Raw genomic sequence first — 15,638 nt, forward strand, 5'->3', positions numbered from 1 at the left:
AAGTTGCATCTGAAGTGGAATTTAGATATATTTACACACTGTTTAATGCAGCTTAGAGGGAATTGTATTGTTTTAACCTGAAGTAACCAAAGCATAAATGTTTTGATAATTTAAACATGAAACATTGAACACTGATATTTACCCTGTGGCTTTTTTCAGCCACTTGATGTTTTTATTCGCTGATAACTTTACATGTGTTTCAGCTAATGGAATGATTTTTTTGTAAGAAAATGACTTCTGCAAAAAATTTGTGAAAAAAAGATTTTTGAAAAATGATGCATCAGCAGTTTTCAATGTAGAAAGAATATACCACTTCATGATGATCGGGCTGAAAAAAGCCACTAAGTTTAAGTGCTGTAAAAATATATCAGATCAATATTTATTTCCACTTTTTTCACTTAAGTCTGTTAATCAACCTCAGTTCTAAACAAAAGTACAAAAAAAAAAATTTTTAATCCAGGATTTTTTTTTTTTATTACCAATTAAATTAGTGACGTCACTTTTATATAAAAAGTAATTGTAAACTGGATTTCTTTTAACCATTTATCACAGGCTTGGATGTGTCAAAGATAGGGGAAAAACTGACTTTTATGCATGGTTAATTTTTTTGCAGCATCAGTTTGATGATTTTTCCTCCATTGACTCCCATTATAACGACATTTTTTTTTAATTGCTCCACCATGAAATTTTATATGCATGCATTTTTAAAAATCAGTTTTGCCACCCTTTGCCACAGGTTATATTTGTTTTGTATACGTTTTTTACTGTTGGCAGGCAGGTGGCGCCAAGAGACCATGAAATAGAGCTGTGGAAAGAAATCTTAGTTTTCGCAATTTCCGCACACACGAAAGCACGCGCACACACACACACGCACACACACATGCACATACGCGCACGCGGAACACACGTGCAAACTCATAAAAACACACCCAACACACAAACACTAGAAAATTGCAAACGAAAACTGAAAATAGGAAAATGAATGGAAATCGCCATAGGACGCGAATCGTCAATGCGGAAACTAAAATTTCTTTCCACAGCTCTATTTCATGGTCTCTTGGCGCCACCTGCCTGTCAACAGTAAAAAACGCAAATATAACTTGTTTAAAAAGAGTGGCAAAAATGATTTTTAAAAATGCATGCATATATAATGTAATTTTGGAGCAATTTAAAAAAAATGTCGTTATAATGGGAGTCAATGGGGAAAAAATCATCAAAATAATTTAAACTGATGCTGCAAAAAAACTAACCATGCATAAAAGTCAATTGTTTCCTAATCTTTGATACATCCAAGCCTGTGATGAATGGTAAAAAAAAAAAAATCCAGTTTACAATTACTTTTTATATAAAATATTTGTGTTTTTTCCTATTTTTGTGACGTAACTAATTTAATGGGCAATTAAATTTTTTTTTTTGTAGTTTTGATCAGAACTGAGGTTGATTAACAGATTTAAGTGGAAAAAAGGGGAAAAAAATATTGATCTGATATATTTTTACAGCACTTAAACTTAGTGACTTTTTTTCAGCCCAACGGTGGATTCTGGAAGGCTGGATAAGGGTTAAGATTATAAAAAAAAGAAAACATACTTTAAATGTGAAATAAAAATCGCCAGTAGGTGGCAGCAAGTCACGGTTAGTATGTGAGTCATTGCGCTTGAACCGAATCATTAAACCTGTTGATTCATTCGGGAACGAAACACCATTATGTCACTTTGAGACGAAAAATAGTCCCAACATTGATTCCCAATCAATGGTATAAATGTACACATTTTCTGCCCAATATCGTGAATTTTGTCATCATTGTAAATACATTTTAATAACCTGAATCATGCAGTAAAGGAACACACTTGAATTGCACACACACACACACACACACACACACACACACTAGTCTAACCTACTAAACTTCATCACATAATGTGTGGGTTCTGTACTTTTCTCTATAATTTTTTTCTATATGTTTTGTACTATGCTCGATAATATTATATATAATATATATAAAATATATAATATTTCCACCTGTTTTTTCAGCCATCTAAATAATTGAATTCAGGTGTTCAAATTGTTTTGGTTACAAGTATAAAATCAAGCTCCTGGGCATGCAGACCACTTCTACAAACATTTGTGAAAGAATTGGTCCCTCTCAGAAGCTCAGTGAATTCCAGCATGGTACCAGGATGCCATCTGTGCAATAAATCCAGTCGTGACATGTCCTTGCTTCTAAATATTCCACAGTCAACTGTTGGCGGTATTATAACAAAGTGGAATATTGGCAATGACAGCAACTCAGCCACGAAGATTCAGGCCACGTAAAATCACAGAGCAGAGTCAGCGGATGCTGAGACGCATAGTGCATAGAGGTCACCAACTTTCTGCAGAGTCAATAGCTATAGACCTCTAAAATGGCCTTCAGATTAGCTCAAGAACAGTCCGTAGAGAGCTTCATGGAGTGGGTTTCCATGGTCTAGCAGCTGCATTACAGCCTTATATCATCAAGTGCAATGCAAAGCATCGGATGCAGTGGTGTAAAGCACACTGCCACTCAGAGGTGGGAAGTAACGAAGTACAAATTCTTTGTTACTGTACCTTAGTAGATCTTTTTGGTATCAGTACTTTAATCCATTTACATGTTTCTTCGCTGATTCTAACTTCTACTTATAACCACTGTGCTCTAATCAGCTGGGTGATGAAGTGTTTACAAATTCAATGTGTGCAGTGTACTACTGAGCATGCGCTTATTAGTACACTGCACACATTGAATTTGTGAACACTTCATGCAACGTTTGGATTGGTTACTATAAATGAGTAATATACAGGTAGTCCTCTCTTACGATGGAGATACGTTATGACAAGCCCATCGTAAGTCTAAAATATCGTAAGTTGAAGATGGTACTATGACTGTGACAGTCTTTCCTGCTTTATGCTGCTTTTCAGCTCTAAACTGATGGCTTTCCTCCTCTTTTTTTTTCACTACAAGCAGGAGACATACTTAGGTGCATGGAAGACATGCTTTTATGACTTAAATTGCTGTTTGAAACCTGAAAAAATACACAATGAGACAACTTTACTCTGTTGACCGATAGCGAGAGTGGGGCATCTCACAGGGTGAGAGATACGCTCATACCAGCTGTAAGACAGTAATTCTGATAGATTTTAGAAGAATCTGCAGTTTATGAATCACCCTTGAAGAAAAGATTTTTGCACTGTTTTTAAAATGGATTCAGTACATCTGTGCATCAATTCACATTTACATAAAGGCAAACGCCACAGACTTTCCTATCTGTGCTGAAATATATCTCTTGTTTTAGTGGTACAAATAACAATGAACATAAAAACACAAACAAATCAAGTAATAGTAGTCGACTGAAGTCACCTGGCATGCACTAACTATGTGTAATTTTTCATTTTTCTATGTCCTCCTTATTTCTTATGTCCATACTTTCTATCAGCAAGCATTACTACTGTTATGTCATTGTTTATTATGCATCTGTATCCAGACTGAGGAGACGATAACGTTACCGTGTTCATTGATCACAAACAGAGTAATAGAGTTTATATGATTCTAAATATCCAGACCCCAAAAGGGCAGCAGGGAAAGCAGAGGATCAGAATTAGTAGTTTGACCATACATTAGGTACTCTGCTGTATGGTTTGACTGGTTTCTCCCTCACTGATAAAATTTCATTGCCATATTATCCTGATGCTTATTTAATACATTAATATTTTATCTAAAAACTATGACGAATGCTTCTATTTGTTTCTGTCAGAAGTACAAGCTCACTGCAAGAATATTTAAGAATATTCTATTTATTTGTTTTCTCTTTCTCCTCCTCTCACTGCCTCTCTCTCATTCACAAACTCTCTCACTCTCGCAGAAGTGTGCATCAGTGAGAAATGCAATTTCAGTTGGTGACGGTTTGGTCTGTGTGCTGGCTGTGCTGTGAAATACAGGCAGATATCTTCACATCAATTGGTAAAATGTTAATTCTTTTTTGTAATGCTTAATTTTTTTTTACAATTCCTATTTATTGTTAGTAGTCGAAACTTGTTGACAATAACTTTAACATTTGGACAGAATGCATGATATACAGTGAGGAAAATAAGTATTTGAACACCCTGCTATTTTGCAAGTTCTCCCACTTAGAAATCATGGAGGGGTCTGAAATTGTCATCGTAGGTGCATGTCCACTGTGAGAGACATAATAAAAATAAAAAAATTCCAGAAATCACAATATATGATATTTAAACGATTTATTTGTATGATACAGCTGCAAATAAGTATTTGAACACCTGAGAAAGTCAATGTTAATATTTGGTACAGTAGCCTTTGTTTGCAATTACAGAGGTCAAACGTTTCCTGTAGTTTTTCACCAGGTATGCACACAATGCAGGAGGGATTTTGGCCCACTCCTCCACACAGATCTTCTATAGATCAGTCAGGTTTCTGGCCTGTCACTGAGAAACACGGAGTTTGAGCTCCCTCCAAAGATTCTCTATTGGGTTTAGGTCTGGAGACTGGCTAGGCCATGCCAGAACCTTGATATGCTTCTTACAGAGCCACTTCTTGGTTATCCTTGCTGTGTGCTTCGGGTCATTGTCACGTTGGAAGACCCAGCCTCGACCCATCTTCAATGCTCTAACTGAGGGAAGGAGGTTGTTCCCCAAAATCTCGCAATACATGGCCCCGCAATACAATCCTCTCCTTAATACAGTGCAGTCGCCCTGTCCCATGTGCAGAAAAACACCCCCAAAGCATGATGCTACCACCCCCATGCTTCACAGTAGGGATGGTGTTCTTGGGATGGTACTCATCATTCTTCTTCCTCCAAACACGTTTAGTGGAATTATGACCCAAAAGTTCTATTTTGGTCTCATCTGACCACATGACAGGGGAACCTTCCGTGCCATGCATGATTTTAAACCATGACGTCTTAGTGTATTACCAACAGTAACCTTGGAAACGGTGGTCCCAGCTCTTTTCAGGTCATTGACCAGCTCCTCCCGTGTAGTCCTGGGCTGATTTCTCACCTTCCTTAGGATCATTGAGACCCCACAAGGTGAGATCTTGCATGGAGCCCCAGTCGAGGGAGATTGACAGTCATGTTTAGCTTCTTCCATTTTCTAATGATTGCTCCAACAGGTGACCTTTTTTCACCAAGCTGCTTGGCAATTTCCCCGTAGCCCTTTCCAGCCTTGTGGAGGTGTACAATTTTGTCTCTAGTGTCTTTGGACAGCTCTTTGGTCTTGGCTATGTTAGTAGTTGGATTCTTACTGATTGTATGGGGTGGACAGGTGTCTTTATGCAGCTAACGACCTCAAACAGGTGCATCTAATTTAGGATAATAAATGTATTGGCGGTGGACATTTTAAAGGCAGACTAACAGGTCTTTGAGGGTCAGAATTCTAGCTGATAGACAGGTGTTCAAATACTTATTTGCAGCTGTATCATACAAATAAATAGTTTAAAAATCATACATTGTGATTTCTGGATTTTTTTTTTTAAGATTATGTCTCTCACAGTGGACATGCACCTACGATGACAATTTCAGACCCCTCCATGATTTCTAAGTGGGAGAACTTGCAAAATAGCAGGGTGTTCAAATACTTATTTTCCTCACTGTATATATATATATTAGGGATAAACCGAATATTCCGCCGCCGAAAATGGGCCAAAAAAGCATTTTTGGTTTTCGGCCGAAAGACTTTGATCACCGAAAAAACATGGGCAAAACAGTTTGTTGTGATGACACAAACAGAAACCGCGCCCTGCACGTGCTTGTCTGCGGTGTGGACGTATTTCAGTATATCTTGGAAAAAGACCCACGATTAGCGATTTGCAAAACATGTAATGCCGAAATGTCTGCAATAACTTTCTCCACGTCGGGTTTAATTTATCACCTGAAATCCAAACATCCCGATCGCTATACTGAATATGAGAATAACGCGGCACAGAAAAGCAAAACCCCTCCGAGCACGCACACTCAGCATCCAGGGTCTGTGGTGCCACGGCGCCAAAGTGAACAATACCTGGGCGTGCTGCTTTCTAGGTGTGAGGGCCTGGGCAGAGAAACACACAGAGTTGAGGTGGTGGGAGTATTAGATTTTAGCTGGGCCTGCTTCAGATGTAAGTCACGATATGCTTTTCCACCTTGTGTGCCTCCACCTTGTGCAATTCGAACGATACCTCACCTGTCTTCAAAAGGCAGACACAGAACCGAAGTAGTGCTTATGATAGCGAGTAAAGATGAGATAATCTGTGTGAGGCAATTTACTCAACACTAGTGGCAGTCGGGGCTAACGATCCACAGAGCCACAAAGCATTTTCTCTTAACTTTCATTCCTTTTTTATTGGAGGAAAACACTTAACACGCAATTAAACTCTTTGCATTTGTATTCTCGACTCGTGCTTGTCTGTACATAGTGGGACAATTTAACAATTTTTTTGCAATTTTTTTATTACATTAAAAGAAAAATGCAAAATTCACAAATTGAGTTTAACTTAGATAACTGCATGTACAGGTGTTCCTAATAAAGTGGGTGTGACTTTGTTGATGTTTTTAGCCTTGGGAGTTTTTTGCTAATTTGTTATGGAGCTCTGTGCATATAAACTTAATTTATACAATATTTTAAGATATTAATTTATACTGTTGAATTGTTAATGAAATGTTATCCTTTGTTCAGCTTGAAGCATCCCTACAATGCCCATTTTACAAGACTCTGCATTAGCTTAATCAAAGTTAGTTGCATTGCAAGTAAGTTGTGATTGCTAATAACAAATGGTAAATGGCCTTTGACACGTTGCAAAATGCAAATGTAAAAATATTGTTTAACGATAAACATTTCAACCCAAGTCTTTTAAAAATAATACGGTGTTAAATTATTGCACAAATAGTTTTTCCACTCTTATCTCACCCTCAGGCCAGATGACGGACTTGATTTTTGCGGAGAGGGATTTGGTTCAGTCCCTGAAGGAATACATCCAAGCAGAAGAGTCGAAGCTTAATGCTGTAAAAAAGTATGTTCTTACACAAGGCAAATATTTTTCACAAAAGTGCAGGTTATTCCAACAACAAATGGGAAAGGGTTAGAGGGAAGGGGTGTGATTTTGAGGTTTCCACAAATGCTGGCAATAAAGTATGAGTGGTAATGTACAAAAATAATTCAAATAAAATTTTGTTGCCATTTCTTGGGTCCCTTACAGCTGGGCAAGCAGGCTGGAGGTCCTAACACTTGCATCAACTTCTGATCCAGAAGGGTTTTTGGCTCATCCAGTAAATGCTTACAAGCTGATGAAGAGACTTAATACGGAATGGTCTGAGCTAGAAGGTCTAGTGCTACAGGACTCTTCAGAAGGTAAACAATGGGCTTTACTTTCAGTTGGTTAGAATTCGAGCAATTTGTTATAGATTTAATTTTTTTAATTAAAATTATCATAAATTTATTAATAATGGGGAAACTGGTGCTACTTTTTTTTTTTTTTTTTAGGTTTTTGGTTTTTATTTTAATTTGTTGTTTCTTGTGTTTGCATGAAACGTTCTTTATGTAGATTTCTTTAGTATGTAGAAGGTGGTATAAAATGCATGAAAGGTATTAGCCTATGAGGAGAAATATCATTTAAAAAATGAATCAGAATTGGTAGAATCATGGTATACATTAACTAATAATAAAGGCAAATTGCCACCTCACAGCTATGGAGTCCCTACTGTAATACTGTGCTCAGATTACTGTTTTTGATCTTTGCATTCTCTAAATTTAGTCATGCAGAGATGATTCATAATGTCCAGAGAGGAGCAGAATTACATGATGATTACTGGTAGTAAAATCAGTAAAATATCATTGCCCTAGTGGTGTAGTGTAGGGTTCAGTAGAGCGATGGAAGATTGAGAAAAAAGCTGGCCCTGAACTTGCTGGTCCGAATTTTCCTTTTTGATGGAGGGAAGTTGAACAATTTGTGACTGGGGTTTAAGGAGTCCCTGATGAGGACTTGTGTTCTGCACAGGTATCTTTTGAGTCAAAATCAATTTTTGGCTAATTATTTTGGCTTTTTGTCGAATTTCATCCAAGCTGGTGCAGCAATGGAGTTCATTTAACATTTGAATAAATTCAAATAATTCAACATTTATCTTGCAGAAAGTGAGGGTGCTGCACATGTCCAGACTACTTGGGTTTGGGGAGAAAGGGGGGTGTGACGGGAGTCTAACTTAATTTTGGAGAGCTCAAAAAACAATTTTAGATTGGCGCACACATATTAATTTTGCAGTTTTTAAAATTAAGGATAAAGCTTATGGGGTATATTTTTAAAATTTCTCCAATGTGTTTGAGAGGAAATTCTTCATCGTTTGTGATAGTCAAAAGACATAAAATTTAATACAATGAAATAAATTATGAAATAAACAATGAAACTATATATGAAACTATATATGAAATACAGTAATCCCAGCTTTACCGCTGTTCGTTTATCGCAGATTTGCATTTGCCACATAACTAATTTATTTTTATTTTAAATAAAATTGTACTCTTACAATCAGTGTATATCTTGTACAAACAATCATGTAATTAAATTTGTATTAATGACATGTTAGCCACAGCAGCCATGAGTTGCACTGGAACATCGTGTGCATTGTGGGCGTCTCTAAATGCCCAAATGTTAATGGATATGATGGAAGTAGTTCTAAAACTACTTCCATCCATCCATCCATTTTCTCCCGCTTATCCGTAGAAACATCCGTAAAACTACTTCCATCTTATCCAATTACATTACATTAACATTTAGTGTTTTAGTGATTACATGATTCTGCATACATACTTAAGTTAGTGCTAAAGAATGTTATGTTTTAGCCAGGTGCATCCCTGTACAGCGTAACCTGGCACAAGGCCCCATGTCCTCACTTAAAAGACTGTATTGCCAGTTGCTGCTAACGCATGTCGCTGCTGAATATTCGCTGTTTCTTGACTCTGCCATCTTCTACACCTGCACCTGAACCAAGAATGTGGCCATCAAACCGGCTGGTTTGTGTCCCACAAGTCTCTGATGCCCGAACGGACATATGTCTCCCTGATACCAACCCATTTCCAGTGTTCTATGCTTTAGAGACAGTGGCATTGCCTAAAAGACAGGAGGTGGAGCTGGAGGTAGCAAAGCTGAAGATGTTGAGGTTTCCATTAGGAGTGACAAGGATGGACAGTATTAGAACGAGATTATTAGAGGAACAGCGCATGTAGGATTTTTTGGAGACAAGGTGGGAGAGGTGTGATTGAAATAGTTTGGACATGTACAGAGTGGGGACATGGGGTATATCGGTAGGAGAATGCTGAGGATGGAGCCACCAGGAGGGAGAAGAAGAGGAAGACTAAAGAGGAGGTTTATGGATGTGGTGAGGTAAGACATGCAGGTGGTTGGAGTGAAAGAGACAGATGTAGTGGACCGGGGGGTATGGAGAAGGATGATCCGCTGTGGCGACCCCTCATGGAAGAAGCCGAAAGAAGAAGAAAAAGATAAAGACAGTATTGTAACAGTGCCAGTGCTGATTCATGGATTATTGTAGGTGTTCATGATTATAGGCCCACCTCACCTGTATGTGATGATCTTTCTGGTCAGGCCAGTGAAGATTAGCTGGGGATATTTCCTATATTTCCTATTTTGTCTTATGGTTATTAATAACAAGATCCAACAAGATCCACAGCAGTAGCTTGAAGCGGCTTCTTCGGATCCAAAAATGGTGCTTTCACCATATTAAGCTCGAACTTTCACAATACATGGACACCAAAAACAACCAACAATCTGCATGATGAAGTTATTAATAACCTTCGCGACCTCGGCTTGCTGCGACCTCGGCCACAAAGACCAGGCCCCCAGCCCTCGGTGTCACCTGATGCCGGTGGCCGGGAGAGGGGACGTCGGAAGCGCTGTTCGAGGAAGCGGAAGTGCGGCAAGCGGGTGGGTGTCCGTGCTAGGCTAAATGCTAACCCTAGCCAGCCGGCTCTCCTGTAAATTTTTCTTTCAAACGTCTGCTCCCTGGACAATAAACTGAATTACATCCGACTCCAGCAAACAACACGGCGAGAGTTTAGAGACTGTTGCGTCTTTGTTTTCACAGAGACATGGCTCAGCAACAGAGTTCCGGAAGCCGACATCCAGCTAGACGGGCTAACCGTGTTTCGAGCCGACAGAAACGCAGCTCTGTGTAAGAACTCTGTGCTTGTTTCACGCTACTGCTCATCGCTAGTGGAGTTTGTGACTGTTACATGTAGACCATTTTATTTACCACGGGAATTCACCACTGTTTTCATTGTCGGAGTGTACATTCCTCCCAGTGCTAATGCTAAGGATTTACTGAGTGAACTCTACGGCTATTAGCAACCTACAGAATGCTCACCCCGACCGATTGTTTATTATCGCCGTCTCCGGCCATGGTTTCAACCATGTGAATCTCAGGACTGTGCTTCCTGTACTTCCTAAATTCCAGCAGCATGTGGACTTTGCAACGAGAGGAGCAAACACGCTGGATCTTGTTTACACAAACATCCCCGGCGTGTATCATGTGGAGCCCCGCCCCTATCTCGGACAATCAGACCACTGCTCTGTTATATTAATTCCAGCATACAGACCGCTCATCAGACGCTTTAAACCGGTTCTGAAACAGGTGAAAACCTGGCCAGAAGGAGCTACTTCTGCTCTTCAGAACTGTTTTGAGTGCACTGACTGGGACATGTTTAGAGAGGCTGCAACCAACGGCGATTCCATCACCTTGGAGGAGTACACATCAATACCAGCTACCAGCTACATCAGCAAGTGCGTTGATGATGTGACCATCTCCAAGACCATCACTACACACTCCAACCAGAAGCCGTGGATGACTGCAAATGTGCATGTGCTGTTGAAACAAAGAGACTCTGCCTTCAGAACAGGGGACAAGACGGCCTTAAGAACAGCAAGGGCCAAACTGTCCCGTGCCATCAGAGAGGCGAAGCACGCACACGCAAAGAAAATCCACGACCACTTCCAGGACAGTGGAGACAACTGGCGCATGTGGCAGGGCATCCAGGTGATCACGAACTACAAGACAACATCACCTGCTTGTGACCGTGATGCCTCCCTACCAGATGCGCTGAACGACTTCTACGCCCGGTTTGAGGTACAGAACAACGTAAAGTCGAGGAAGACTACTTCATTGTTCCCGTGCCGAAGAAATCTACTGTCTCCTGCCTCAATGACTGTCGTCCCGTTGCACTCACACCCATCTTGATGAAGTGCTTCAAAAGGCTCGTCATGAGTCACATTAGGACCCAGCTTCAAACCTCCCTGGACCCCATGCAGTTTGCGTATCGTCCAAACCGTTCCGCGGACGATGCCATCTCCACAACCCCTACATCTGGCCCTCACCAACCTGGACAAAAAGGACTCATATGTACGCATGCTGTTTATTGACTTCAGCTCAGCATTCAACACAATCATTCCTCAGCACCTGATCAAGAAGTTGAGCCTACTGGGCCTGAACACCTCCCTCTGTAACTGGATCCTGGACTTCCTGACTCGCTCAGTGATTGGGAACAGCATCTCCAGCACCACCACACTGAGCACTGGGGCCCCCTCGGGGCTGTGTGCTCAGCCCACTGCTGTTCACTCTGCTGACTCACGACTGTGTAGCAATGCACAGCTCCAACCACATCGTCAAGTTTGCCGATGACACGACGGTGGTGGGTCTCATCAGCAAGAACGACAAGTCCAGCATACAGAGAGGAGGTGCAACGGTTAACAGCCTGGTGTAAAGCAAACAACCTGTCTCTGAACGTTGACAAAAACCAAAGAGATGGTTGTGGACTTCAGGAGAGCACAGAGCGAGCAATCTCCAGTGATTATTGATGGATCCTCAGTGGAGATGGTCAAGAGCACCAAATTCCTTGGTGTTCATCTGGCAGACAACCTCACCTGGTCACTCAACACCAGCTCCATCACGAAGAAAGCCCAGCAGCGTCTCTACTTCCTGAGAAGCCTGAGGAAAGCCCATCTCCTTCCCCCCATCCATGTTCTACATAGGGACCATTGAGAGCATCTTGAGCAGCTGCATCACTGCCTGGTTTGGGAACTGCACCGTCTCGGATCGCATGACCCTACAGAGGATAGTAAGGACAGCTGAGAAGATCATCGGAGTCTCTCTCCCCTCTGTTATGCACATTTACACCACACGCTGCATCCGCAAAGCAAACAGCATTGTGGATGACCACACACACCCGTCACACACACTTTTTACTCATTTCAATCCATTCCACCACCATTTATTTACTTATTATTATTTATACTTGACCGTACTACACTCTAACTGCTGTTTTTTGCACCTTTCACTTTATTATACTGTAATATAATATAATATAATATATAATACTATATGTTTCTGCTATCAGGAAAACGGTTCCGAAGCATTCGGGCCACCACATCGAGGCTGTGTAACAGTTTCTTTCCTCAAGCCATCAGGCTTCTCAATACACAGAACTGAAACAGAACTCACACACACACACACACACACACACTCAAATGTGTGTTACCGAACTGTACAACCTGGACTTAACACTTAACACACACTCATTACTCATCTCAATCCATTCCACCACCATTTATTTACTTATTATTATTTATACTTGATCGTACTACACTCTCTAACTGCTGTTTTTTGCACCTTTCACTTTATTATACTGTTTACATGCTGTCTTTTGCACCTCTTGACTGCTGCTGTTTTTTGCACTACATTGTTCTGGTTATGTTCACTCCCGGGTATTGTTTTTAGGTTTACTGGTCGGCGCTATATTTGTTTTTTGTGTTGTCTGTCTGTACTGTTTTTTGTCTGCACTGTTTGCACTAGGTTGCACTCGATGCACTTTATGTAGCTTTGTGTTGTGTTGTAGCTCTATGTTGTTGTGTAGCACCAGGGTTCCGGAGGAACGTTGTCTCGTTTTTACTGTGTACTGTGTACCACTCTGTATAGTCAAAATGACAATAAAAGCCTCTTGACTTGATTTTTATTTTTCCTTCTGCACATTCCCTCACATCATGCCTCTGTTCTTACTGGCGAGGTGGCCAAGAACAATTTATTCTGGTCAACATTCTGGTAAACTTCCAGAACAATGTGTCCATTGCTGCTGTGTGATGTGTTATTTTTTTTATTTAGAGTGTGCAGTCTGTTCAATATATGTTAACAAATTATCTTACACTCCCAATTTAATCTTTCTTTATTATAAAATACTACTTCTGACGTATAAAGCACTTAATGGTCTCGTGCCGCAGTATCTGAGTAAACTTCTGTACTATTTTGATCCCCACGCCTACTTAGATTAAAACCTGCAGGCTATTTGTTGGTACCTCAAATAATAAAGACTACAGCAGGGGAGGCAGATCTTTCTCTTATAAAGCCCCACAGTTATGAAAGAGCCTTCCAATTAGTGTTTGAGTCGAGCCTAAACAATTTATTTAAGTAAGTCTTTTATTTGTATGTTTTCCTTGTTGAAGGAGCAGATCTGGAGGGATCACAGATATGTTTGGTGAACAGGGATATTTGTATATTTGTATGCCGTCATCACCTCACTCTCATGTGTTCACTCAAGTTTGTTCATGGTGGATTGTTGGGTCCTCTCTTATCCCAGAGATCCTTGTGGTACCTTCTGGTTCTCCCTTTTAGTTAAGCTGCCATAGCGAGTCTTGCCAGAGTCCCCAACACAGTGTTCTTAACTTTTATATAACAATAAGGATACTTAATAATCCCAATCAGTTACCCATCTTCTCTCTCTCTTTCTCGGTCGAGTAAAACATGCTCCTGAGGTACCAGTGACCAATGTTCCTGCCCTGCCCCTCTCCTCCTATCTGCCCGCTTTGTCCCAGCCTGCCTCTGGATGGTGTTCTCTTCAATTGTAGGCTACTTTGTGTTGCTGGGGATGGTTTCACATCAACGGCCTGGGGATCCATGAAATTATGGAGTAACACAGAAGCTTTGATTTTGATGTCAACAGTCTGCTACACTGACTCAGGTCTACACCTTAACATCGCTTAGCTGTAACAAATGGACATTTGGTACCATCCAGATGAGGATGGGTTACCTTTTGAGTCTGGTTCCTCTCAAGGTTTCTTCCTTCTGCCATCTCAGTTAGTTTTTCTTTGCCACAGATGCCATCGGCTTGCTCATTAAATACAAACTTACACTTACAAAGAACATCTTATTCATTCTTTCTTACCACATTATCTGTGTAAAGCTCCTTTGAGACAATGTCCATTGTTAAAAGCGCTACACAAATAATAATGATATTAAAACTATTAAAACTTAATAGTGGACTAATATGCACAGGAAACTTGATTCTGTGTGTGATTCTGATCATTTTTAATACATTTTTCAGTTTTGTGTGATATTTTTAAGTGTGTTTTTTAATTTGTAGCCATATGTACCGTATACAACTCTACTTCAAAGCAACAACATTTTACTGGACTGAAAACTTTAACATTAACATGTTGTTTCTTTAGATGTGACTTGATATTTCAAGCCATATTACTATTAACATTCAAACAGGTGGTAATTTAAAGTGGTCACTTGTTGATTCCCTACAGAGCTGGGGGATGGTGTGTTGTTACTTATGTCTCTCAGGCCGGGTTGTATACTGAAAACTGATTTTCCAGCTTTTTAGAGTAGCTCTTCTTAGCCAATCTAATCTAATCTCCTTTGTCAGTGTGTTCCTGGCCTGATTGTACCAGATTTTGTCCCTATTTCTGTAGGCATTCTCTTTGGCCTGATAAAGCTCTCTGAGTTTTACTGTGAAAAATGGCTTATCGTTGTTGTATGTTAAATTAGTCCTAATAAGAATGAATATTCTTCTTCACAGAAGCTGATTTAAGATGTTAGAGTCTGTGAACTGCCCGGGGTTGGGGCTCGTATGCGAGCGCCTGGTGGCCGGGCCTTCCCCCACAGGGTCCGGCCGGGCTCAGCCCGAAGGAGCGACGTGGGGCCGCCTTCCAGTGGGCTCACCACCTGCAGGAGGGACCGTAAGGGGCCGGTGCTAAGAGGATCGGGCAGCGGTCAAAGGCGGAGGCCTCGACAACCCGATCCCTGGGCAGTAAACTAGTCGGGATCACCTCTACGCACGGCCTGGGCTCTGGAACCACACTCCTCGAGAGAGGATGGACTCTTTAAAACTCTGGAGCTGCACATGGTGAAAGGCGTCGGGCTGGTGTGGGTTTGCTTATAGCCCCCCAGCTCAGCCGCCATGTGTTGGAGTTTACCCCGGTGAACGAGAGGGTCGTTTCCCTGCGACAACGGGTCGGGGATAGGCCTCTCACTGTCGTGTGTGCCTACGGGCCAAACGGCAGTATAGAGTACCCGGCCTTCTTGGGGTCTCTGGGAGGGGTGCTGGACAGTGCTCCGACTGGGGACTCCGTCGTTCTACTGGGAGACTTCAATGCACACGTGGGCAGCGACAGTGACACCTGGAGGGGCGTGATTGGGAGGAACGGCCCCCCTGATCTGAACCTGAGCGGTGTTCAGTTATTGGACTTCTGTGCTAGTTACAGTTTGTCCATAACGAACACCATGTTCAAGCATAAGGGTGTCCATCAGTACACGTGGCACCAGGACACCCTAGGCCGTAGGTCAATGATCGACTTT

The 15,638-nt window shown here is 41.1% G+C and overlaps 1 protein-coding gene across 6 annotated transcripts in view; it reads left to right on the forward strand.

Moving 5' to 3' along the window:
• The window catches only part of p4ha2 (procollagen-proline, 2-oxoglutarate 4-dioxygenase (proline 4-hydroxylase), alpha polypeptide 2), a 73,323-nt gene that overhangs the window by 2,094 nt on the left and 55,591 nt on the right, over positions 1-15,638 (forward strand). For all 6 annotated transcript variants that reach the window (XM_083565171.1, XM_083565167.1, XM_083565169.1 and 3 more), the window contains exons 2-4: positions 3,876-3,973; positions 6,919-7,015; positions 7,202-7,353. In XM_083565171.1, coding sequence (XP_083421297.1) covers positions 3,895-3,973; positions 6,919-7,015; positions 7,202-7,353 — 328 coding nt within the window. In that variant the 5' untranslated portion in view covers positions 3,876-3,894. The remainder of the gene's footprint in view (positions 1-3,875; positions 3,974-6,918; positions 7,016-7,201; positions 7,354-15,638) is intronic.

This window comes from Silurus aristotelis (genome assembly GCF_946808225.1).
Source record: "Silurus aristotelis genome assembly, chromosome: 16".
Taxonomy (NCBI): Eukaryota; Metazoa; Chordata; class Actinopteri; order Siluriformes; family Siluridae; genus Silurus; species Silurus aristotelis.